The 24,901-nt window shown below is 34.5% G+C and overlaps 5 protein-coding genes across 8 annotated transcripts; 1 reads left to right on the top strand and 4 right to left on the bottom strand.

Moving 5' to 3' along the window:
* The first annotated feature begins 66 nt into the window (after positions 1 to 66).
* Positions 67 to 4,030, top strand: LOC103858113. The gene is made up of 9 exons (XM_033273322.1): positions 67 to 1,282; positions 1,581 to 1,854; positions 2,043 to 2,157; positions 2,232 to 2,356; positions 2,625 to 2,706; positions 2,812 to 2,923; positions 3,002 to 3,165; positions 3,262 to 3,382; positions 3,447 to 4,030. The coding sequence occupies exons 1-9, from the start codon at positions 1,094 to 1,096 to the stop codon at positions 3,786 to 3,788; spliced, it is 1,524 nt and encodes a 507-aa protein (XP_033129213.1). The 5' UTR covers positions 67 to 1,093; the 3' UTR covers positions 3,789 to 4,030.
* Positions 4,031 to 5,952: 1,922 nt separating this feature from the next.
* Positions 5,953 to 9,633, bottom strand: LOC103858089 (membrane-bound transcription factor site-2 protease homolog). 3 transcript variants are annotated; one of them, XM_033273313.1, is made up of 8 exons: positions 9,042 to 9,633; positions 8,885 to 8,976; positions 8,675 to 8,822; positions 8,522 to 8,602; positions 8,025 to 8,453; positions 7,650 to 7,949; positions 7,405 to 7,573; positions 5,953 to 7,059 (listed from the first exon to the last, which is right to left on the bottom strand). In XM_033273313.1, coding segments are annotated over exons 1-8 (1,569 nt in total). In that variant the 5' UTR covers positions 9,390 to 9,633; the 3' UTR covers positions 5,953 to 7,057. The 3 variants fall into 3 exon arrangements, with proteins under 3 accessions (XP_033129204.1, XP_009133632.1, XP_018510209.1); XM_009135384.3 differs by lacking the exon at positions 5,953 to 7,059 and having other exon boundaries at positions 7,139 to 7,573; XM_018654693.2 differs by lacking the exons at positions 5,953 to 7,059; positions 7,405 to 7,573 and having other exon boundaries at positions 7,799 to 7,930.
* Positions 9,634 to 9,751: 118 nt separating this feature from the next.
* Positions 9,752 to 13,463, bottom strand: LOC103858075 (serine/threonine-protein kinase pakA). 2 transcript variants are annotated; one of them, XM_009135373.3, is made up of 5 exons: positions 13,099 to 13,463; positions 12,131 to 12,616; positions 10,919 to 11,336; positions 10,752 to 10,829; positions 9,752 to 10,108 (listed from the first exon to the last, which is right to left on the bottom strand). In XM_009135373.3, exons 1-5 carry the CDS (start codon positions 13,104 to 13,106, stop codon positions 10,052 to 10,054), a joined length of 1,047 nt encoding a protein of 348 aa, XP_009133621.1. In that variant the 5' UTR covers positions 13,107 to 13,463; the 3' UTR covers positions 9,752 to 10,051. The 2 variants fall into 2 exon arrangements, with proteins under 2 accessions (XP_009133621.1, XP_009133614.1); XM_009135366.3 differs by having other exon boundaries at positions 9,752 to 10,111; positions 13,099 to 13,461.
* A 789-nt stretch (positions 13,464 to 14,252) lies between these two features.
* Positions 14,253 to 15,749, bottom strand: LOC103858067 (transcription initiation factor TFIID subunit 11). Its single transcript, XM_009135354.3, has 5 exons — positions 15,472 to 15,749; positions 15,096 to 15,405; positions 14,942 to 15,029; positions 14,764 to 14,863; positions 14,253 to 14,689 (listed from the first exon to the last, which is right to left on the bottom strand). The coding sequence occupies exons 2-5, from the start codon at positions 15,389 to 15,391 to the stop codon at positions 14,562 to 14,564; spliced, it is 612 nt and encodes a 203-aa protein (XP_009133602.1). The 5' UTR covers positions 15,392 to 15,405; positions 15,472 to 15,749; the 3' UTR covers positions 14,253 to 14,561.
* A 1,150-nt stretch (positions 15,750 to 16,899) lies between these two features.
* LOC103858059 (leucine-rich repeat receptor-like serine/threonine-protein kinase BAM3) lies at positions 16,900 to 23,850 on the bottom strand. Its single transcript, XM_009135341.3, has 2 exons — positions 17,736 to 23,850; positions 16,900 to 17,393 (listed from the first exon to the last, which is right to left on the bottom strand). The coding sequence occupies exons 1-2, from the start codon at positions 20,305 to 20,307 to the stop codon at positions 17,065 to 17,067; spliced, it is 2,901 nt and encodes a 966-aa protein (XP_009133589.1). The 5' UTR covers positions 20,308 to 23,850; the 3' UTR covers positions 16,900 to 17,064.
* Positions 23,851 to 24,901: the final 1,051 nt, after the last annotated feature.

Below are 24,901 nucleotides of genomic sequence, written 5' to 3'. Positions count from 1 at the left end.
TCAATAACGAAAATAAACTAACACCAAATCACATCAACTAATTTTGGTTTACTCTACCATCGTTCACTTCATTTTCTTCGGGTGGCATAGAAAAACTAAAATCTTCAACAAAATCTAAAAATATAAAACTGAAAAAGGAAAACCTAACTTTTTTTGTCAGCACCTAAATTCTTAATTGGAAACTTAGAATATAAAACATAATCTAAAAACTTAATTAAAAACTTTTTTAAAAAATGAAGTAAAAATTATTTATTGGTTCGACCGATGGTTCAACCGGTATCGGGTTCCGGGTTTTACTGGGTTTTTGCGAGTTTTTGCGGGTTTTTAAATATTGGGTTTTTCATAAAACCCAAACCAAATTTTTTCTGGGTCACTGGGTTTACCGGTTCAACCGCGGGTCCGGGTCGGGTTTCAAAACACTGTGTAAAAGTGTTATATATCAGTACAATCAATATAATTTGAAGTTGAAATTTTCTCTTTAGTATTGTTATTGGTGTAATTATTTTTTTGAAATTTAAATGGAGTATTAAAATTCATATGAATTAAACATTTAAACCTATTATTTTACACATAAATATGGTATATAGCAATCTAACACTACTAAAAGGGGGATATAGAGAGCAGAGAGCTATGACTCGTAGGACAGTTTATTCTGACCAATCAGAAACATGTTTTTTGCCACGTCAGACGGCCTCACGGATTAGTTTCGTTTAAACTCACGGACCTTGGGATTTTGATTTCTTTTCGTTTAAAGGCGAGCAGTTTAACGTGTGGGCTTCATGCTTTGTATTTGGGCTTTATCAGATTGTCATTTGGGCTTCCACTGAATTTTTAATTGCCCCATCCGACGCAGATAACACAATTATTCCGTAGCCGTCGAAGATGGCGATTCTTCTCACCCGTCCCTCTTCGTCTTCTCCGATCGAAAGCAACGAGTTTGATAACTAAGCGATCCACAATCAATACTTTCGTACCAATCATTCAATACCTCCTTAATGATTTCGTTTCACCTCCCTCTCTTCCTCCTCCTTTATATGCTATTCTTCTTTTCTTCGTACTATCTAAAACCCTAGAACCACTCAGATCTCAAACCATGGCGATGAAGCGAAATGGAAAATCTCCTGTCTCATCCGACACTGACGAAAAATTCATGTTCTTCAAAGATGTCTCTCTAGGTCCTCATGAAACTCAGTTGCGCTTCCGGCTCATCCATTTCTGGGAGGCTCGAAATCCGGTGAAGAAGACAATTATCGGCCTGGAAATGCTCCTCATCGACGAGCAGGTACCTCGATTCTCTTAAAAAATGTTTTCAGAACGCAAAACTATGTTTTTCCGAGACTTTTTTGACGTTTCTTTAAACTTTTAAGTAGAATCTAGGGTTTTGATTTATGACGTTTTGTTATACGATTGATTCATTAGTTAAAATAGAGTTTAGTTAAAAGAATCTTGGGTTTTGATTAATATTTTTGACGTTTTGGTATATGATTGATTCATTAGTTAAAGTAGGGTTTGGTTTCAGATTTGTTTTTATTCGGAGGTTTTGTTCTCATTTCATGAGTTGTTATTTTTTCCGACAACAGGGAACTATCATACAGGGATTCATCCCACCAGGACGTATCAAGAAGTACTTGCCTGATTTGAAACAAGGGTCAGTTTATAGGCTCAACAACTTCTACGGGTCGAAAAACAAACCTATGTATCGGGTGGCTGATCATATAGCAATCGTGTCTTTCACATGGAACTCTGAATTGTCGGTTCTTCACGAGATTCCAACCTCTTTCGATGAAGACCGTTTCAGGTTTCATTCATATGAAGATTTTGAAGCTAACTGTGATCTCAAAGGTGACCTCTACGGTAAGCATCCTAACTTTAAAAATCATATCTCAGTTACATTGCTTTATGTTTTGTTGTAGTTTTAGTTTATCTTCCTGCTTTGGTAAAGAAATCTAGAATTTTGTTGGGTTAACTAATCAGTTCAAGTATTTGGTTTCTGGAGTTTTATATTAACCATCTAAATTACACTCTTCATGAAAATGTTTTAGATGTTGTGGGCCACATGAAGCTGGTCAATGGACATACTCTTATTGAGCATCCCACACCTGATGAAGTGAAGATCGATACCACTCGGCACATTATGGTTCATGTGCAGTTGCATGAGTAAGTGTGTTCTTCTATTTTCAAGTCACCATTTCTCGGTAGTTGCTAAATCCCTAAGAGCTTATTGTTTGCAGCGGACCTGTCATGAAGCTCTACCTTTGGGACCAGGCTGCAGCAGACTTCTGCAAGAAGTTTAACTCATATGACAACACTCCCACTGTGCTTTTGGTCACAGCTGTTAACACCAAACGTCTCGGAGGTAATCAATTATCTCTTTGGACTCATATTTCATTGATAATTGTGGCATGTTTCGAAAAAGATAGTTTCATCGTTCGCTTACGTGATACTAAAAACATTTTTTATTCCATAAACGTTTTCTTATTTGTCATTGACATTTTCTTATTCCATAATTGTTTTCTGTTTTGTCATTGGTTGATTATTGTTATCTATTCCAAAACATTTTTTTTTGACACTGGCCTTTAGTTTCTCACTCAATCATTTTTGATGTTTCTTCCGTTATTGAACAGGTACCCTTGCACTGACCTCTATGTCTCCCTCACGGGTTTTCATGGACTATGATGTCCAGCCAACCATAGATTATTTCAACTGGTATGTATCTCCATCTTTAGTATCTATTCTATACAGGTTCATGTGAAGCGCACAGTTAGACATATTGAAGTGAATGACTGAATCAATGTTTTTATTATGTGTTAGGCTCGGCTCAAACCCGGAGATTGCTAAGCAAGTTAGTGCAGACGTCGTCACCAAGCGTGAGACACTGACTATAGCAGATATATTCACTTACATGAAGCAAGAATCTGCAAAGGTAAAAATAAAGCTATATACTTCTTATTCAGTTTGAAACACTAAGATTTTTATATCAAATGCTTATAAAATGTCGCAGGATGCCTTTTTTGAGTGCACTGCTACTATCGATGATGTTGTTCATGGCTCAGCTTGGTACTATATTGGATGCAGTGGATGCCATGCTAAGGCTACCAAAGGCGCAACATCTTTGGTTTGTACAAATACGAAATGTGAGAAGATCAACACAGATGGTGTCCCTCAGTATGGTCTCTCGCCTGAACATTTAATTATTCTTTCTCTGTTATTTGCTTCTGTTTATTACATTGGTGACGTTTCCTTCTGAATCTTTCTTAACAGGTACCGTGCAAAGATATCTGTTTATGACAACAGTGACCAAGCCGTTTTTGTCCTACTAGGTGATGCTGGTCGTGTGTTGACCGGAAGGCACGCATCAGAGTTAGTTAGCAGCTACTTTGAGGTAAATATTCATCAATTAATGCTCTCATATAATTTCATCTCACACTGTTCTTCTCAAATTATAGGCTAATGGGAGCGAAGGAGCTGACCATGAGGTGCCTGTCCCGGAAGCTCTAATCAGCACTATCGGACAGACACATAAGTTTTGTGTGAAAGTTACACAGCACAACTTCTCTGGCGATACCCGAGCCATAACTGTCACCAAGATCCTCTCTCTAGACACACCACCACCCACAGAAGCCTCTGTTGGAAGCAACATTGCTGCCACGTCCAGGGAGACAGTGCAGACTGAGAATGAAGTTTGTGAGCCTTCCAAAACCCGTGGTGATTCTGCAGATGAGGAGAGTAAGAGGACTTTTGACAGTGCTGATCCACAGAAAGCCAAACGCCCAAGACGTGATGATTAAGCTTCGGTTCATGGATGTTTAAGTCTTTGCTTTATAGTTCAAGTACAGACTTGGTTTTTTTTAAGTTTGCTTCAGTTTAAGTACTATTTTGGTTTATCTAAAGACAGTGCGTTGTTTGTTTCTTTCCCTTTCAGACTTTGTCTTTTAATCTTTGAACTACTTTTTTTATAATCACTTCTGTCTTTATATTTATGTTTACTGATTACTTTAAATCTGCTTGACTAATCGGGTTGTTTGCTATGCTTTGTCTTCTAATCGTTTGAACTGTCTTTTTGGTTTTGTTTGTAAAATTTTCAAATAAGAGACTAGTGTTTGATTGAATAATGACTGAGCCTCACTTTTTTATTTTAATTATTGTATTCCAGTTTCAACGTACCTTAACTATTGTTTATTGTTTGCTGTAACTTAAATATTGTATAAGTTATATATAATAAAGTTTCGCAATGGCCTGAAACAACTCATCAAGCTCTGAACAATGGCAACCATTCCCTCTCACAACCACCTTCTCCCTAAGCCGACCATCTAATCAGCTCACTATTTTTCCTTTGAACCATAATTTGCCGGAGGATGTTCGCCGGCGATATAAAGAAGCTAAAGAATCAAAGAGTTTGAAAGACACATATATAAAGACAAAGAGTTTTAAAAATACACGACTCACAAAATCTTCCAATATTGCATGATTACAAATTTGGTAAGGAATCTCATGTCAACGTAAAATCTTCTTCTTAAAAAGAAGGTCATATATTTCATTAAACAAGCAATACCAATCATTGACTATTCCTTTCAAAAAGAAAAGAAAAATACTTAAAAAACAAACTCACCCAAAAAATCCTCCTTCTCTTGCGTAGAAAATAAGATTTATTAAGCAAAGTCTTTCTCTCCCAAAAACTCATCTGTATCTTCGTTACGTCAATAAACCATACCCGTGTTCACGTGTTGCTTTCTACGTTCAGGAATGAGTTGGTTGTGGGGATCGCTTCTCAACAGAATGAATAACCCACCTACTAATCAGCCCAACGAAGCTTCAGGTAAATACATAATCTTCTGTCTCCTTAGAAGGACCCAACAATTATGTTTTCCTTTTTTTGGGGTTTCAGTTTCTTAGTGGTCAAGGAATTGAAATATTCAATCCAAATAAAACCATGATTTAGTTTCAGTTAGCTACTCTGCTCACTCAACATATAAAGTTCCAAATTAACTTTTAAACTCAAAATTCTTCATATAAGAATTTGTCAAAAAATATAAAAATATGAATATGAAAAGAATTGAAGATAGAATCTGAATATAATTAAAACATAGATGAAAAAGATGGCCCAAAAAAGTGGAAACATGAATTATTATTATACAAAGACGAACTCCTAAATCGAGAATACAAATGAAGTAAAAAGGAGGCTACACTTAAATACAAAGACAATTAAAAACATGCAATGAATCTGAGGGTTAAATAAAATAATTTCTATAGTCAATACGTATTTGTGAACATAATTATATAGGATGAAAGAAGTATTTTTTATAAATTTATTGAACCTTAGCAAGTGGAAAAAATCATGTATGAGCATCGAATTATGATGATAGATTATAGTATCATTAATTGTAATATATTTTATACTTACGTTAACATAAAATTAAAATTAAAATCGAATTACAAAGTATATTTCTGTTACCTAAAATGAGTTATTCTGGAAAATCTGTTTTCAAAAAGAAGATTTCAAAGATATCAAGAATATTTGTTATTGTGTGCGTATGATATTTGTCCCTTAAATAAAGTAATCGAAAGATATGAACAATATATTATCATTCCATTTCGTATAAAATTTATTATATTTGAAATCACATGCTATTATACACACTTAATATTTTTCTGAAACAAAAAAAAACTCAATATACCAATTTAAATTTTTTATTAAAAAGAAGATTTAATTTCTTCCTGATCTCGAGATCATATCTGTACAATATTATTTATATATTTTTCTGTAATTATAAAATATCGTAGACAATTACATATATATGAAAAAATAAAAAACATTTCAGTAATACAAATTATACGTTTGTTTTGGTAGCATTATTGGAGTACTTTTTATTTTCATGAATTTATTCCAGATGAGATTCTGATTTTTTAAAATAAGAGAATTTATATTCTATACATAATTATATTTTTTTACAAAACTCTAAAATCTCAGACTTGATTCTTCATATTTTATTAGTTAATTGTGTTACATATAATAGAAATACTTACTTCAAACTAAAAATAATTAAAAAACAAATTTTAAAATTAGTTAAATTAAGTTAAAATGATAAATGTAACAAATTAAAATATATTATCCGCGCGTAGTGCGGAGAGAGGATCTAGTAATTATAACTTCAAAATAATAATTATTGTTTCATTATTTTTCATATATAAATATGGCTAATACATAGAACGAGTAATCTGTTTCTAGTAGTTAATTTATAATATTTAATAATTAATTAATAATATTAACAATTAACTGTAATTGAAATTTATTGATTATATCGCTACAGCTATATTGTTGTTGATATAAAAATGTATATGTGATATTATTCAATACCCCTACTATATAAAAAATATCATATAATTAAGATAACCTAAACTATAACTTTATTTGTTTATATACATTAAAGTATAGTTTTAAAATTTTATATGATAATCAAATATATTTAAAGAAAGTGTGTCTAATTTTAAAACTAAATAGTTATACTTTCACTGCATTGATGATGTATTAGTTTATTTTAAATATATAGATTAAGTATTAAATAACTATATTATTACTTTATTTATAATACCTATGTACTAGAAACTAGCTAATTTAATTGTTTTTGGAAGTGGAGCAAAGCAAGTCTTCTCTTATTTTTTATCAACACGTTTTTTTTTTTTTTCTGAAATGAGAATTTTTTTTTTGTGAATGAGAATGGCTAAAAACCTAAAACACGTCTTGCTCCACCAAAATTTTATAGTACTTTTTATTAATTAAAAAGAGAATTACCTTTTCTGGTGCGTTTTTTGTAAAATCCGCTGGGTAATGGTAGCTGTGCGTTTTTTAAGACGGATTTTATTTTTTGATCAGTAAAAATGCATCGAAAACTGCACTGCGTTTTTCCCCTTTTTTGTGTGATAAATTACTAACATTTACAGAAAATCTTGATTGGTGACAATAGTGCGGTTTTCAAAATCCGCCATTGAAAACCGTCCCGCACATGTCTCCAATCATAACCTAGGTTTCACACATTTGACCCAAATTTTCAAGAAAATGTTGGGATTGCAGCAAATCATTGATTTGTATTCATCTCAGTTTTGGTCCGGTAGGACGAATTAGATGCATCAAGGGTTTCAGTAAACCGAATTAACAACTAGAGCTATGAACCACCAAATAATCAAATAAGAGGGTATGTTTCTAACTGATTTAGCTTCTATACAACAATATCTACAGCGAATGCGATCTAACATGAACATTCTCAACATGATGAAACCGGCGAGTCTGAGTGTAGTTGCATCAACTTCATATGTTCAAGGCACTCCAGCTACTCCTGGCCTCGAATCAAAGAGTAAACATTTGAGAAAAAAAATGTCTGAGTTTCATGATTCACGGGGCATTTTACTATCGACTTGGAGGTAAACCGACGAAGAAGATTCTGAAGAAGGCGAGAAGAGAGAGGAGGCTCCCTCCAAAAAGACATAGTTGAAGAGCTTTCTTCTTCTTCCTTGGGCTTAACCATGTGAAATATTGGAGACTTGACTCTAAAATGGATTCACCATCAAGGTAATACACCTAGCAAAAAAAAATACTATTAAAATCAAGCAAACAAGATTTTCATTTACGCGAGACTTCTAGTATCGGAACTTACAGGTAAGCTGTTGAGAAGAACTAGTGCGAGAGAGACGTGAAACGTGCAGGTCAAGCTTTTTTCTATGACATCCGGAAAGGATTTAGCGAAGTAGTTAAACAGCCAACGAGGTTGGTACGCAGTTAGCTGAACCGAACGTGACATGGCGATCAGATCACCGACAAATACAAACGTCCCGACACAACTCGATGCATTAAATTCCAGACCAAGTCTAGAACAATCAGGTGAAGAGGTTCTTTTGTAAGTGATCTCTGTCCATGATATGCCTGGAGATTGCATTGCTTGTAAACATATCTCCCCCTGAAACATCAAATCATCAAAATACAGAGAAAGTGAATATTTTGAGGATAATCTCAAGCAAATAGCAATAATCACCTGTGGACACACACAGCCACTATTATCATGAGTCTCTGATGTTGTCACCCATCCATCACCACATTTGTTAAGCTTAACTATATCCTTTGCATCCAAACAAACAGAAACCTCTTTCGGAGCTTCTACATCAGAGCATGGCATAGTTGAAAATGGAGTGAGATCACCGGGACAAACATATCGGTTCTCAACAATCTTCCCCTTAAACCCTTCTTCAACCATAGAGATAGGGACACAGTAACCCTTCCCGTGATGAAACCTCCTCGAGCCTCCAAAAGAAGCATTCGACGTCTCAGTGTTCTGCTTATCCAAAATCGCTGCCAGTTCAAGCCACTCGCTAGGTTTATAAACCCGTATCCCATCTAAAGACACGATAGTATCACCAGGAGACAAGTAACCAAACAGCGGCGACTTAGAAGGCACATCCACAACCTACATAAAGAAGCTGAAGCATTAAAGCTTCTACAAAACAGATCAATAAGCCTAATAAGAAAGCTTACCACAAGGCTTTCACCGTGTTTGTAGAACGGAGACAGCATCACAGGCAAGAGAAACAAACCGAACGCGCAGAGTGCACAGAACTACAGAAAGAAACTTCACTCATACTCAAAGATCAAATCAAACAAGAGAATACATTTAAGAGAGGAACTAACCACAGCGTTATGCCAAACACCAGCACAGTAAACACGAAGCGCGTTAAAGCTTGGAAGTGACTGCAAGAGATCATGATCAAAAGCCACAAGACCTCCCGGAAATATAGCTGCGATGAAAACAGCAATGTATTCCATCTGTATCCCCTCGCTGCCACTCAAGAAGCCTCAGCTCGTATACATAAACTGAGAGTAAAGGTGAGAACTTTATACCTTGCAGCTGCAAAAGCATGACCGAGCTCATGAACTAAAACAGTAATAACAGTGGAAACAAACACATAGACGAAGCCTGAGAGTGACACACGCTGCAAAAAGAAAGTAACTTTTTAGCGAAGTTTTCGAAATTAGGGTTTTGGATAAGCGAGCTCACGGTGGAAGGAGAGAATCCGAAGACGGCGGAAGCGAGGCGGTTGGAGAGTGGTTTAGGGTGGAACTGAAGGAGAAGGAAGAGTGTGACGAGGAGGAGAGACGCGACGCCGAATCCGAGTCCGATTGAGAACCAGATCTTCATCGCGCCGGAGAATCTTCTTCCGAGGCGGGAGATTGGTTCGTTGAACGCCGTGATTTTGAGATCGCAGTAGCAGCAGGAAGCTTCGTTCTCCGTGTTGCCTCCGTTTCGCGTCGGGAGGACGGAACCGTCGTCGGGGTCGGCGCCGGTGAGGCGGTTTCTTCCGAATCTCATCCGGAATCTTCTCATTCGTCGTCCGGAGATTTCCATCGGTTTAGTGGAGATTGAATTTATTTTTTCTGGTTTAAGTTAGAGATGGTGATGGTGATAAACCCTTTCCGGTTAGGAGTAGACCGGGTTGGTCTGGCTATTGACGTAAGGAAGACGGCGTTTAGGTAAACCGAACAAATAAACTATTGAGAACTCAACAGCGAGATGCCTTGGCACTGACATGAAGTTAATGAGGTTCGAATCTACTAATCACTAAGAATCTTTTACGTAATCAGATATGTTTCCTTTAGCTGATTATTGTTCGGAAGATTGATTATTTCTGGATTTAGGAGTTTATCCAATTTGATCTATCTAACTAAAATAAAAGTCAAAAGTTTGATTTTTTGTGAATAATGAGGAAGGAAAGGTGATTTATATGATTTATGACGATGCATTTCCACCTCTCTTTTTTTTTGTACACGAACCGAAACAAAAAAAAAGGAATTTATAAAAAGATGAAAAAAAATAAAAATTAAGGATAAAGATTTAAGAAAAATAGGAAATGAAACAGGGGTAGCTTCTCGATAGCTCTTGCTCCACTGGTTCTTGTTGGCCCATTTCGCACGAGCATCGCAAGCAAGCCACACGTGTGTCCTCCCTCTCAAAAAGAGAAAATCGAAAACCACAAAGGAAAGAAAAAAAAGAACGAAAGAACCAGAAAATTACTCGGAGTCGGTGTCCAAATCCTCCATACCTTTCAACCCTCTCCGTTTCTGCTGCTGCTGCAAATAAATTACAGTAATTTCAATTAGAACAGTTTTCATTACCTAACTAAACCTCACTTGATCATTACATTTTCTAAGTTGACATACACCTAAAAGTCGCATAAGCTTCACCTAAACATCTCTCATTTTATCAAGATCCAATAGTAACTAGACTTTAAATCAACAGGCACTGAATAATAATGTTATAGTGTTCACTCAATCAACCATATAAACAAACAAAAGTTGAAATAATTTTTAAACATATTAAAAATATAGAAAAGCCAGCTTGAGTTTTATTTTATTATGTTTTTAAAAACATTACTTTGCAAACAATATAAGAACTAGTGTTCTTGTCTCTTTTCCTTAAAGAAAGAGAGAAAAACAGTTCATTATTCCCTGCATTAGGTGGGATAGTAGGTCCCATGTCTTGTCCATTTTCTTCATTCCAATAAAAATACAATACTATTACGTCATTTAATAATAAACAAGGTCCACTCAAGTTTGTCTATTATTCACCTTCTCTGCCACACACAAACTATTATTATGTATAAATATAATACACATAAGCCCATCTATTCCATCTTCTGTTTTAAAATCTCTTTGGTTTTATTATCACAAAACTAAGAACTAAAAAGGGTTAGTAAAGTTAATTGTTTACCTTCTTCACATTTTTCTTCTCCCTAACGTCATAACGGTTCTTGGGCAAATCAGATAACCACAGCCCTGGAAAACAAAACTGTCCACAAACACAAAGATTAACAAACATTCATTTTTTTATGATTTTTTACTGTGAGTTAAAAAATGATTAATTAATGAATATTTTACCTGGAGGGATTTATCAATGTTCTTAGCTCGTTTTCTTGGTCGATGAGGAAGCTTTGTGCCCTTCATAACCAAGAAATCTTCCTCCTTCTCTTTCCTAGACAAGGCAATGTAGATCCTTGGCCACTCTGTCACTTCCACTTGCGTTGCTTTCTCTCTCTCTCCATTGTTGTTTGTCTCCAGCTCTGGATGCGCCTGAGCCGTTGATTCTGATCTGTTCACTCTTTGATGCTGTTGATTATGGTTATGATCGAACCCGTTTTGTCTCTGGTTCTGATGATGATGATCTCTGAGGCTTGATCTCTTCTCGATTTGGTCAGGAGACGGTGGAGATCGCTTAGAGCCGCCCGATCTGGACACCGTACGCCCGTTATTGATGTTCCTTGATGGTGATCCGCTGGCTGATCGATCTTCTTGATTCCTGGTCATGATGATGACGATGGTGAGCTTCAATCCACAGGTTTATTTATTTATTTAAAATTGCACACTTTGAAAGAGTTTTATGAAACGAAGAAAGCTTTTTTTTTTTGGGTGTGTTAAATATGTAGTACCCATTACATATTTAAGAATCAGAATCAAAACGCACACCAAATAAAAGCAAAAAAAAAGTTATCTTATAGGGACCAAAACAGAAAATAACAAGAAATCTCAAAATCTATTAATATTGTGGTTTCAACAAGGAAACCACACTTCAAGATTTGGTCAAAGAAAGGTAAGAAAAATACGAGATCTAAAGTTTTCTTTAGAAAAAAAAAAAATCAAAGATTGAAACTTCTTTTTAATATTTCACCCAAAACCTAAAAAACAGAAGAGCCTTGAAGAAAAGCCAAAAGACAATTAAAACTCTGCTTCTCTGTGTGATCCAAAGGGTATTAGTGTAACTTCTTAAAAAGAGTTTTGGATCACCAACTTTGATAAATGCTTTGCTTTAACAGGAGATGGAACCCAACCAAACAAGACCTAGTCTGGATCTCAAAAAATAAGTAACAAAACAAAATTAATTAAAATCAAAACCCGAAAATGAAAAACAGTATTTATCATACATAATAATGAATCAAGTCACGATCAGAGAAAAATGAACTTTTACAGTAACACAAAATCTAAAGACAAATCTGTAAAAAAAGACAAATAAAAGCTTATTCTTACAAATAAGGTAAATAATATATATACAAAATAGGAAATTTTCATAGAGAGAAAGAAGATTTGGGGCTAAACCTGGAAAGAAAGATTTCCTTGCTGCCGACGAAACCGTTTCTATGGTTTGAGTTCCGGTTAGAGGAAACCGGATGATGAGGAGGAGGAGGTGGTGGTGGCATAGACGGATTTACAGATCTTCTTAAAAGCTTGTTCGATTGAATCTTACCGTGACCCGAAGAAGACGAAGAGTCATCGGCAGCCGCGGTGGCGGTGGTGGTGGAGGATCGGATCTCGGCTCTGGAGACTCTCGATCGCTTCCGCTGTCCCCACTGTAACAGCACATCTCCGCCGCGCTTGGTAGGGGTGGGATCTGTTTGTTGGGAGGATCTGATTCGGACTCCGTCTAGTGATGTGCATGATCCGCCGTTGAATCCTTTCCCGGAGATGGAGTTTGGTGTAATGGTGGTGTCTTCGTTGGGTGATGATCTTGAAGGTGAAGGTCTCAAGTAAGGCTTCTTTGCTCCGTTTGTGAGGGGGAGAACATCTGGGCTTACTCTCTGATACCTAATCAAAAACATAAAAAAATCAGATCAGGCGTTAGCAAAATCGCTAAACCTAAGGAAGATGCGTTTGTGTTCTATGCGAGTTTTTAAGTGAAATTTCTCAAAATGTTTTTGACTTTCTTTATTGGTGACTAATCCAAATCAGACTCTTTGAGGGAGAAGAAGCTCTTGGAATTTTTTTTTTTTTGTAAAGATCCCCAGAAATTTTTAATAACTTGGCTGCTGGATTTCAAATTGAAAACTGCTGCATAGATTAAAAAGGTTTTCATAAGAACTTGAATCTGAAGTTTTTCAAATCAAACCTCAGATCCATAGAAACCATTAGTTAAATTTAAAACCAAAACAAAACCAGAATAAAAAACTCAAATCAGTCGGATGGTCAGCGTGTCCGGACGAAGAACAAAAGCGAAGATGAAAACAAAAACTCCGAGAGGAATATTTTCTTTTAAAAGAAGAAGAAGAATAAGAAGAGAAGAGAGAAACCTCATCATTATACCCCCAAGTGGAAACCCGATTCGAGTTTTGTAATGGTATGTTTTTTGGTTTTTCGATCTGTGATTATTTTCAGAAATCTACGATTCGTTCAATTTTCTCCACACGTGATTTTTATCCGATCAAGCGAAACACAGACACCTCGCGGTTCTGCTTTCTCGTGCCGATCAGCAGAGAATCAAAAGGAATATATAAGAAAGAGAATGAGAAGTTAAGAAATTTTTTGTATGGATAGAGAGAGAGAGAAATAGAAGAAGAAAATAAGAAACGGAAGCTCTGCGTTAACAGTGAGGAGGAGAGGAAGAAGAAGGCGGAAGGGAAGGAGAGAAAGATAGTGGGTGCGTTATTGTGTCTAATACTTCTTTTATTCTTCTAAGTTTTCATATCCAGTCCTTCAAGTTTCTGTGGACTTCCAATTCGCACCCCATTGGTTATCATCTTTGCAATAATAGTCTATTATGCGGCCTTACGTTACAAAATCCGGCCCATTTTAAGGCCCACTACATAGTTTCTCTTTCCCAGCCAGGCAACGTGTGATCAAAGCGTCTCCACTCCCTACTACCTAGACCTACGACGGATATATATTTATCCGGAACCAGAGTTTTTGGATATCCACGTATCGGATATTCTTCTAAAAATTATAATATTCAGTAGATATACGGATTCGGATCTGAATCCTTAAAATAAATAAAAAATAATAATATTAATATATATAAAATATTAACGCTAATTTAAAAATAAAAAAATATATAATATTTTTAATTATTTCTATGTTTAATATTACAAAATTTACATAAAATTTATATATACTATTATAAACATAAAAAAATATTAAATAAAATTAGTTTTTATATATAGATATTACTATTTTTGAAATAGTTATTAATAAAACTTATTGATCCAAATATTCGGACTAGAAAATCAAAATATCTGGATCCAAATCCAGATTTGACGGATCCAATATTTTACTATTTGGATTCAGAATCAGCCCCTCCGAATATTCGAATTGGATCTCGGATAAAAAGGCGTACGAGTACTACCAATTTGACAATTGACCCCCACGCTTTAGACTGCCGTAGAAGAAACACATGCAAACTGAAATTCTTCTCGACAGGTCGTTTGGTTATACAAAAGTCGAATCAAAATTTGTTGGTTAGCCAAACTAACCAAATAAACCGGTATTATTAAAACTGACCAATTACAAACGAAAACCGGAAACCAAATGCATCTAGTACACCAGATCAGCACATAAAGGGCAAAAAGATCTGTATACAAAGATAGATTGATCATATAGGTATTCAAAGCAAAAGTTATCACAAAGTTTAGCAGCATCGAAGAACAATATAATCGATTTTTCTAATGGGACTGATAGGCAAATCACTCCAGCTTAAACCCCTAGACTCTGAATCTAATGAGGCTGAGAAAGTAAAATTCTCTTTTGGGTCTTGTTCTGACTAGCGGAAAAGACGTGGAACTGATCGTTTAGGTACTTTGCCTTCGAGCTTTAGTCTCCTATAGGACTCTCTGATATGGCATGGTCTGATAGGTCCCGAGTCGTTCCTTTCCCCCATTACAACTCTAGCTGCAAACCCATTTGTTCCATCAAGCAACTAAGCTTTCACATACATTCTATGTTAAACATTTGAAGATTTTTACCTGTTTCCACGAGTTCACCAACAAACATCTTAGCGATACCACAGTTAACGATTATAACTGGCATACTGATCTTCTGACTCCCTGTCACTCCCTGTAATAACTGCATCCAAAGAAACCGCAAAGCTATATGGTTCATGTCTTAACGAAACAAAAAACATGGTTTAGTTCAACACGTTACCTTCCTCATGTTTCCTTTTTGAAACGCAGATCTCCTAAAAGATTCATATCTGCTCATCTGATCCTCAGTGAACTGCGACAAAATGACCCTGAAGTATTCCCACAATCAATCAATCATGCTCATTTTTTTAATAAGCTAATCAAGAAACACTCACTGCATCTTGGCCATCTTCGCGGGATCAGCAGTAGTTGGATACTTGGTTAGCTCAGCTTCCATGTTCTCTTCCTCCTCTTCTTCATCTTCATCTTTGTTCTTCCCTTCAGCAACAGCAACAGAGGATTTGAACTTCTTCGGTTGACGGCGAACACCTACGTCTCTCTCACTCTCTTCCGGAGTCTGCTCGATTTCAAGCCGTCCCTCGTCATCGCCTCCGCCTGCGGGGGATTCCGGCGGCGATTCCTCTTGCTCCTCCTCTATCGCTGCTTCAAACGGATCCTTTGAATGCTTCATTTTTATTGTGAAACCTAATCGAGAATCAAATCAATTAGAGTTTGCAAGATGAGAGAAACGCGACGAGATCATTAGCGAACCTTTAGGAAGCTCTTAAGAGATTTTCAGATCCGATTTTTCAAGAGGCGCAAATCAATCGAGTCTGGGAAGCTCTGAGAGGAAGAAGACGCTGGTCACGCTGCTATAGGCGTGCTCGAGTCGGTTTAATCGAATCTATATGATGATTCCAAACCAGGAATCGAAACCGGATATGGTTTAACCGAACCAAGAAGTTCTTAGACCCGTGATAATTCATACTTCTACCCCATCATTTCAATTGGACTGGGCTTGGTTCAAAACGACTGACAAAATTTTGTGTGACATGTTATCAGAGATATAATGTAATATTATTATATCAAAATTAATTATAAGTATAATATATATAAGTATATGAATAATAATTTTGGTATTACAAAAGAAATTATCTAGATTATTTACATAATTCCTCGGACATATATATTTACATGACCTATTTTGTTATAGAGAAATTTTATTGGATGACCTAAATTTTTTTTATCACAAATATAGTTTTCAAAAGTTGAAATGACCAAAATGTTTCAAGAGATACATATACATTTTATATCTCTATGATTAATTAATCTAGACTTATGATTTAAATTTGATGGTGAAATTATGAAGATGGAGTTTAAGATTTAAAAAATAATAATAACTAACTACTTAAAATTTAAAATAAAATTATAAAACTAGTTTTGAAACAAAATTTTGAATTTCAAAATAAAACTTTGAAAATTTTGAAAAAAATAAATCGAATTCAACAACATATAATTATAAAATATAAAAACTTAATTTAAATAATTATTTGTATTTATTCGTTTATAGAGTGAGAGTATAACGATTTTTCGACTCTTTAATGAAATATTTTTGATCATTTTTTTATAGATTATTTTGGTGAAATAACCTATTTTAAAGTCATTTGACTCTGCTAAAAACTCATGATTGATTGACTGATTTTTGATTATCATATGAATTAGTTGGAACCTCTTTTGTAAATTGTTGGAAACGTGTTTGGTAAACAAATTGGATTTAGTATTACTTCATTTTTTGTCATCTTGTTTTATTAAAACATGGATAGAAACCTTCAAAAAGTTCAGAAGCAACTAAATACATAACATATAGCTGGTAAACATATATATATTTTTAAGAGAATCTTCTTCTTCCAATTACCTGATTTAATGTTATAAGAAATTACTTATCAATAATAACATCTATTTTCGTCAAAATAATAATAAAATTTAATATTATTAAGACACAATTATCTTGATAAATACTTTTTTGATATAAAAATATAATTTCTCATATGTCACGAATATTATTAAAACACAATTATCTAACTTTAGATACTTTCAATTGAGTTTCTCGTAGTTCTTAGAAATCTAAAATTAAACATTAATATAAATATAAATATATACATATATATATATATATATATATATATATATATATATATATGTATTTTAAGATTTTTTTGCCCTTTTCGCTAGAACCCCCATTGGGGTGCTTTAAGTTCCTAACCCCCTCATATCACCAAACCAGTTACATTTCTATAAAACGCCTCTATAAAACACATAGAACATTACAAAAATATTTAACTCATATACATAAAATCACTGGATTTAGATAGTATTTGGCTGTTTAGCTTGAGAAATCATCTGGACAACCTCTCTCATAGTCGGTCTCTCCACACTATGTTCTTGAACACATAACATGGCCACAAAGAACAGTTCCATGGCTTCTCCCAATGGCACATTGCTCAATCTCTGGTCAACGATCTTTACCACACCTTGTCTATTACAATTTGTCTGAATCATTGACCATTGCACAATGTCTATCCCTTCTTCTCCAAATTTATCTAGTGGTCTTCGACCCGTTATTAGCTCCAGTAGCACCACCCCGAAGCTGTACACATCGCTCTTCTCGTCTATTCTCAATGTATATCCGTATTCTACATGATAAAAATCGGGTAAAATAGGTTTAGATCGACCATCTATACACAAGTTTAACTAAACCAAGCATTGATAGTTTAGTTTGGTCAGATTAATTATATAAACCATATAGTACTAAACAAAACATGACCTAAAACTGGAAAATAAAATTACTTGTGTAATAATTATATACTAAAACGTTTTCACATAGCTAATTAATAAAATATTGTTAAATTACATATCATTCGTTATAATTTACAACTGCATGCTGGCCCTAGTTTTGAATGTGACATGTTAGGCAACTATTCGGTTTGGATGTTACGTGTTATGCAAGAAACAAATATTTGGATTCTATCATGTACCTGGAGCAATGTAGCCGTATGAGCCTGCGACCGATGACATACACTGTGAAGCTCCATTGTCTTGCATCATAAACTTAGCAAGCCCAAAATCAGCAACATGAGCTTCAAACTCAGGTCCTAACAAGATGTTGTTTGATTTTACATCGCGGTGAATTATAAGCGGCGAGCAATCGTGGTGTAGATAACACAATCCTTTAGCCGCTTCCAACGCTATTTGTAACCGCGTTTCCCATTTCAAAAACACTCCAGCTTTCCCGTGCAAGGCTTCTCCGAGACTACCGTTAGGCATGTACTCGTAAACAAGGAGATTCACGTCTTTGTTTGAACAAAAAGCGATCAATCTCACAATGTTTCTGTGTCTGATCCTACCTAATGTCTGAATCTCAGCGGATAGACCGTTGTCGTGTGATGATCCTTTGCTTACGGTTAAAAGCTTCTTGACCGCAACTTCCTCACCGTTTGGCATTAAGCCTTTGTAGACGATCCCTGCACCGCCTTTACCTATCACATTGTTCTCTTTAACGCATTCCAAAACGTGCTCACTTCTGAAACCAAGCTTTTGGAATCCGATGAGCTTCCATAGATTCGGACTATTCCTTCTCATTCTCCAATTATTGACCAGAGCTAAAACGATGAACATCAGGAAGAACCCTAGTAGCCCTAACCCTAATATCAGCTTGAATTTAACGGAGATTTCTCCATGAGAGCTTGCATTTTTCTGGTTAAGAAGCTGAGATTGAGACTGGTTTTGAGAACCATTGCAAGGGTTGGAAGAGTATCCGCAGAGAAAAGGGTTTTCGATGAATGACGTGCTGTTGAAGTAAACGAATTGCCCTGAAGCTGGTACTGAGCCAGAGAAGTTGTTGTGTGAGAAATCTGCTGATGTTAAGCTCTTCATGTATCCAAGCTCAACAGGGAGGCTCTGGTTTAAGAAGTTCCAAGAAACATTCAGATAGTTTAGCATCCGAATCTGCGAAATCTGAACCGGAATCTGACCTGAGAGCTGGTTATGGCTCAAATCTAAGTAGGTCAATGACTGACACTCACCCAACTCTGGAGGTACCTTGCCTGACAAGCTATTCATGCTCATGTCAATCTTGAGAAGACCCTTCAACCTTCCGATTTCACCGGGAATCTGTCCGGTGAACCGGTTCCCGCCAAGAAGAAGAATCTGAAGGCTTCTGAGGTTGTTGATTGAACCAGGGATTGGTCCGGATAACCTATTGTTAGACAGATTGATCTGACTAAGGTTAGACGATCCCTCTTTACCGGCTTCTTGTTCTTCGATTTCTCCGGTCAAGAAGTTGTTTTGAAGCTCAAGAAGCCATAAATGTGGCAAATAAACCAAACCCTTTGGCAGTTTACCTGTCAGAAAGTTCTGACCTAGACGAAACTTCCAGAGAGGCTCGCATCGGCCAAGATCTTGAGGGAGAGAACCGAACAAGAAGTTGTTGAAGAGAATGAGAATCTTTAGCTTTCTTCCGAAACAGAGTGATTCAGGGATCAAACCTGTGAGCTTATTGGTAGACAAGTCGATCTCCACAAGCTTACCGTTTGATCCAAGCTTCTTAGGAATCTTTCCAGTGAAGTTATTGTGCCAAAGCTTGAGAATTTCCAAATCAGGAAAGTGAGATACAAACTCATGAATCTCGCCGTGTAATCTGTTGAAGAAGAGGTTGAACACTTGAAGCTTTTGAAGTCCAGAGAGCTCTAGAGGAATCTCTCCTTCTAGAGAGTTGTAGGAGAGATCAAGAGTCTTGAGGCTCGTCAGGTTCCCTAACTCTCTAGGAATAGAGCCAGTGAGCTCATTGATCTGAAGAAACAGAACCTCCAAGTTCTTGAGATGCCCTAGTTCAGAAGGAACTGATCCTCTCAAGCTGCAGTTAGCTAAATCCAACAGAACAAGATTGATCAAGCTCCCTAAGCCTTTAGGTATCCCGTGGAAGTCGTTGTCGTAACCTAAGTACAGCTTTTCAAGAGTTGTGATGTTTCCTAACTCGTCAGGGATTCTTCCACTTAGGTCATTTCCTGATAAGTCTAGATGCTTGAGACGCAAGAAATCTCCGTAGCTTCTAGGGATCTCACCGTTAAAGTAGTTTCCTCCAAGGTTTAAGTAACCGAGCTTAGTGAGTTCGGTTAGAGACAGAGGAAGTGATCCCTTGAAGTTGTTGTTGTAAGCGTCGAGAGTCACGAGCTGAGACATTTGACTGAACTCAAGTGGCTTAAGCTCTCCTTCAAAGGCGTTGTTTGAGATGTTTAAGACCTCTAGGCTCCAGAGCTTATGGATCTCTGGCGAGAGAGTGCCGTAGATGTTGAGGTTAGAGATGTCGAGACGAGTAATGGACTGGTTCAAGCTGTCGCAAGAAACGCCTGTCCACGAACAGAGAGATTTGAAGTTTGGAACGTTCCATGAATCAAGAGAAGGATCATAGGAGTCAAAGCTTTTCTTTAGAGAGACAAGGACGTTGGCTTGTCTTATTAGTGAGAGATTAAGAGATGAAGTCGAAGAAGAACAGAGGAGTGGAGATACTGAAGACAAGAGTAGGAAGAAAGTGAATATCTTGTCTGCCATTGTAACATCAGAAAAAAAAACAAAAATGTCTCCGACACGAATCTGAAGTTCAGAGAAGTGAAAGGGAAGAAGGGTCTTCGAAGAAACTGCAAAACCTTAGTGATATTGATCCAAGGAGATCGTCATCATTAGAGATCATCATGCTTTCACCTTTCTGTAGTTTTGCTGCTTATAGTGAGTGGCTTAATAAGTGAAGAGGATCATCATTATTTCAAGCCTTCAGTTTCTTTCTTTTTTTATAAAATACAAAACGTGAAAATTGTAATTGTAATTGTAATTGATTTTTTTTTAAAGAAAGGTGAAAAAAGAAGTTGCAGTATCCAAAGCATTCTTGGTCTTTTGGATTGAGCTTTATTTTTATTTTTTTGGTTGATGAGTCTATTGCTTTTGAGAAAAGCAAACGCAATATACACACTTTCTTAAAAGATGAGAGCAGACATCATCGCTTTTTCTTTAATGGAGAAAAAATTATAAAACTAAAGATTAGTGCCTCTTGCCTTCTTTTTTTTACCTTCTCTTTATCTTTTGGTTTGATTTTTCTCTCTTTTTTAATCTCCCAATTATAGGATTATTTGAATTAGGTTTCATATAAAGGACAGAGTCACCTAGTCTACTGGGTTTTAAGAAAATAATTTTTTAAAATTTTGATTTGATAAGATCATGAAATTCTGAGCTGTAAAACCAGATTAAGAACAATTATTTCCAACATTAATCTCACCTTAGTCTGAAATCAAACTCTATCTATGACAAATTAGTTTTAAAAAAAAATCTATGACAAGTTAAAAGTTTATATTGTTTTTTTTAATCGAGAACAATTGTTTAAATTAACATGTCCAAATAGGCCAGTAAAGGCGAAAATATTATATGACATATTATGTATCTTGTAATCAATATAAAAAATATTGAAATGCTTTTATAAAAAAACCCTTGAAATATAATATAGGAAAAAAATAAGAAACACACAATTTCACAAAGAAAACACACACAATATCACATGCATTGTCATTTTGAATAGTGTTTTTCTTATTTGTCTTATCATTTTGGTGGAACGTATGAATCAATTTTTGTTTTCGTTCGGGTGGAATTCACCAACTAATTATAGATCATATGATTACCCTATATTATGAAATAAACACCCTACTTTTATGTCATTCTATGTTCATTAACTAAAAATCAAAATATAATCCATCAGATTTAAGAGGCCATGCATTGTCTTTGTCCAACCACTAAACTAGTCCAAAGTAACTAGAATCTTTGGTAATTGTGCTGCTCTTTTTGTTTTTGTTGTTATAGAAGAAATTAATAACTTCTCTGTCAAGGATTCTATTTCTGTACCCAATGTATCAACAGCTAAAACTTCTCGAAACTTTCACACTATGAACCTGCAAAAAGAAACAGTAGTATATATGTACAAGCCACTCTGTAATTATTATCAAATTATTTTGTAAACTCCTCTTTCCCACTATTTTCCCTTTTCTTAAATATTATTTTAAATCATTTTTAATTGCATCAAATTTATAAGAACAACTACAACAGGAACTTAACATGGCATGTGATCAAAAGAGAAACTATTTCTATGAATGAGCGTATAGTATGCTATTTATATTAACATAATAAGTTGAAGGGAATACATATTTATATTCATAAGATGAAACGTTACAAGAAACTATACAGCAATAAGGGTTTGAATTTTGAAAATACTTGGCGTTGAAATGTGTGATAAAGAATTCCTTAGTTCATCTGTATATTAGTAAACATAATATTCTAACCAAATCGATACTTAATTTTTGAATTTTTTGTTTTTAAAGTTAAATTTATTCAAATGAAAAAGACCTTTGTACAAACTAATGCAGCTGAAAACTAGAGTAGTTTGAATTTTTGCTATTTCATGGGCTCTTTTTAGTTTTTCCGATTTTGTTTTCGGTTTACGATTATTAATAGATTCCTAATATTTGAGAAGAACAAAGAGGAGGCCCTCACCCATTACCTTTGCTGGTCTAAAGTGAAAAAGAAAAGCCAACGACAGCTGATTATTAGTAATTTTTGGAGCATGCTATTTTTTTCTAAAATGAACGTCGCTACTTTTACTTTTAATTTTCTTCAAGAATATATGAAAATTTCAAAATGAAAGTGAAGAAAAACACTCAAGTAAAGAGACAATTAATAATTGTTTGTCTGGTTTTGTATCTGAATATACAACCCTAAACCCTCGTTTCTATTTACTATAATCGATGAAAACTACAAATGTTGCTAACTTGCTACGGACGGACTAATCCAACGCTGGATTGTTGGTTTTGAGACTACTGAACATTTTTTTCTTAGGCTAGGTCCGGCTTACTCCTTTTCGACAGTGCATAATACTAATCGTCTAAAATATGTTATAATCGTGACAAATTTGGCTGGTCCAAACTAATAGGAAAACATCTAGCTAATTTTATATGAATCGATATAAACTAATCATTAATGATCTATGTATATATTACCTATCATAACATCATCATGGAAACGCATCCGCAATCATCCGTGAAGAACCCACCCCATCATTTTATATTTATTTATTCTCAGAGGATATGAAATTTGGAGTTGCAGGAACCAACATTTTTGTAAACAATGAAGAAGTACATTTACATCTTTCTAGGGACTAGGGTTTCAAATACAATATTTCAACATTTTTGTTGTGCAAGTAATATAGAGAAACGAGAGCAAGAGTCTTTTTTACAACGAGTTAAAGTCTTCTTCCTTATTCCTTTTCAGTTGCAGCACTAATCTTTTTGGTAAATGGCTATGGTTCGACTTTATTTAAATTGCAAATCTTTCTCAGTAAATGGCTATGGGTTTTGAATTGAGACTTTATGGAGCGACTACTTCGTTTTTCGTTGCCAACTTTATTGGTAAAATGGCTTTGTGTTCGACTTTGTGTCTTTGCCTCATGCATTTGTTGTGCATTTTTTTCTAGGTATATTTCTGTTGTTTTGTTTTGAAGTTTTCTTTGGCGTTCATTTTATGCTCTTAGAAAACTACCTATAATAGTACAATTTACCAGAATTTCTAATCATCTACCAACATGTTTCCTTAAATATACTTCTGGTATTATTAAAAACATATATCGTAATATAAAAATATCTCCTTACGTTAATGACATGTTAATGTCTTAAAGAATTGTTTTGAAAGTGTCTATAACATTCCAAGACAAAGGGAGACTTTATTTTAGTTTGGTTCGATTTCGCTCACTTGACAACCACTCTCTTTAGTCAACTGATTGAAGTATTTAAACCGGATCGTTGGCGCCTGGTAAACTCGGTTAAGGCTTCGAGTGGTTGTCAGGGCGGCTTAACATTGTTATGAACCTAGGACAAATTTTTTTTTACCTTCTAAGATTTATATTCAGATAATGTTTAAAATATTTTTAAAATTTAATCAGTAATATTTTGTATATTTTGTGATGAAAATAAAACTATATGTATATCAAATATTTTTGAACCCTTTACAATTTTATTTATTATATTTATAATTTTTAATATAAAAATATAAACTTTTAAAAAAATTGAACCCTTTAATTATTAATATACAGGGGAACACATGCTTAGGTCCGGGACGGTCTCACCGTTTGTCTCCCTCGTCAACCGGCCTGGTGGTTGTAATCCACCCAGTCGGCTATGTAGTACAAAATACCTTGTTTTATGCTTTATAGAACATATCCATCATGATTTTGAGACGTCTAAAGAATAAGACTTAAGCTCATGAAAGTAATCACCTATATATTAATTGAGAAACATTACAACTTCTTTTTGTAGACACGTGTCATCATTAGGATGATTCTTAGAATCTTTAAAGAAATAGGTTGGTCCATCTAATTATACAATAATGTTTTTACTAAACTAACCATAAATTCACTATTAATATTATTTATCATTTATTTAAATAAAAGTTACGGAATTACCTAATCTGATTAAAGTATATATGACAATTAATGATTTTGAATAATAAAAATTTGATAAAAATTAGTGTATTTTCTACCATATTTGTTTAATTTTAAACTATTAAAATAAATTAAACAAACACATTAATCATCTAATAAAATTTAGAATTTTTGTATATGATATATTTTGAGTTTTTTGAAATGACTATAAATTACTAAAACTGTTAGAATTCTCACATCTAAATTTTGTGATCCATGGTTTAAAATTTTTGTTATGACAAGATACAAATGATTACAAAATCATATAAGTAAAATTTTTAAGTAATTAGTTGTTAAGATATATATATATATATATATTTCCGTTCTAAATTAAAATATATACCATATAAAATAAATAAATATTTTAATTTTGAAATTTACTTTGAATATTTTTTTTTTTTTGATAAAAGCTTTGAACAAACATTGACAACTTACTTTTAAAAAAATATTACTAAAACTATTGATCCCACGATGATAATTTTGTTATCAGTAATTTAAATTTTTTGTTATAAAAGATACAAATGATCAAAAAATCATATGAGTAGAAAACATCATTTAGTAGACATTAATATTAAAAATATACTATATATGTTAATATCATTTCAATTTAATTATATATCCTATCAAATAAAAAAA

The sequence above is a fragment of the Brassica rapa genome, chromosome A01 (genome assembly GCF_000309985.2).
Source record: "Brassica rapa cultivar Chiifu-401-42 chromosome A01, CAAS_Brap_v3.01, whole genome shotgun sequence".
NCBI classification, from domain to species: Eukaryota; Viridiplantae; Streptophyta; class Magnoliopsida; order Brassicales; family Brassicaceae; genus Brassica; species Brassica rapa.
The sequence above is the reverse complement of the archived record's forward strand: the minus strand, read 5'-3'. Positions and strand labels throughout refer to the sequence as shown.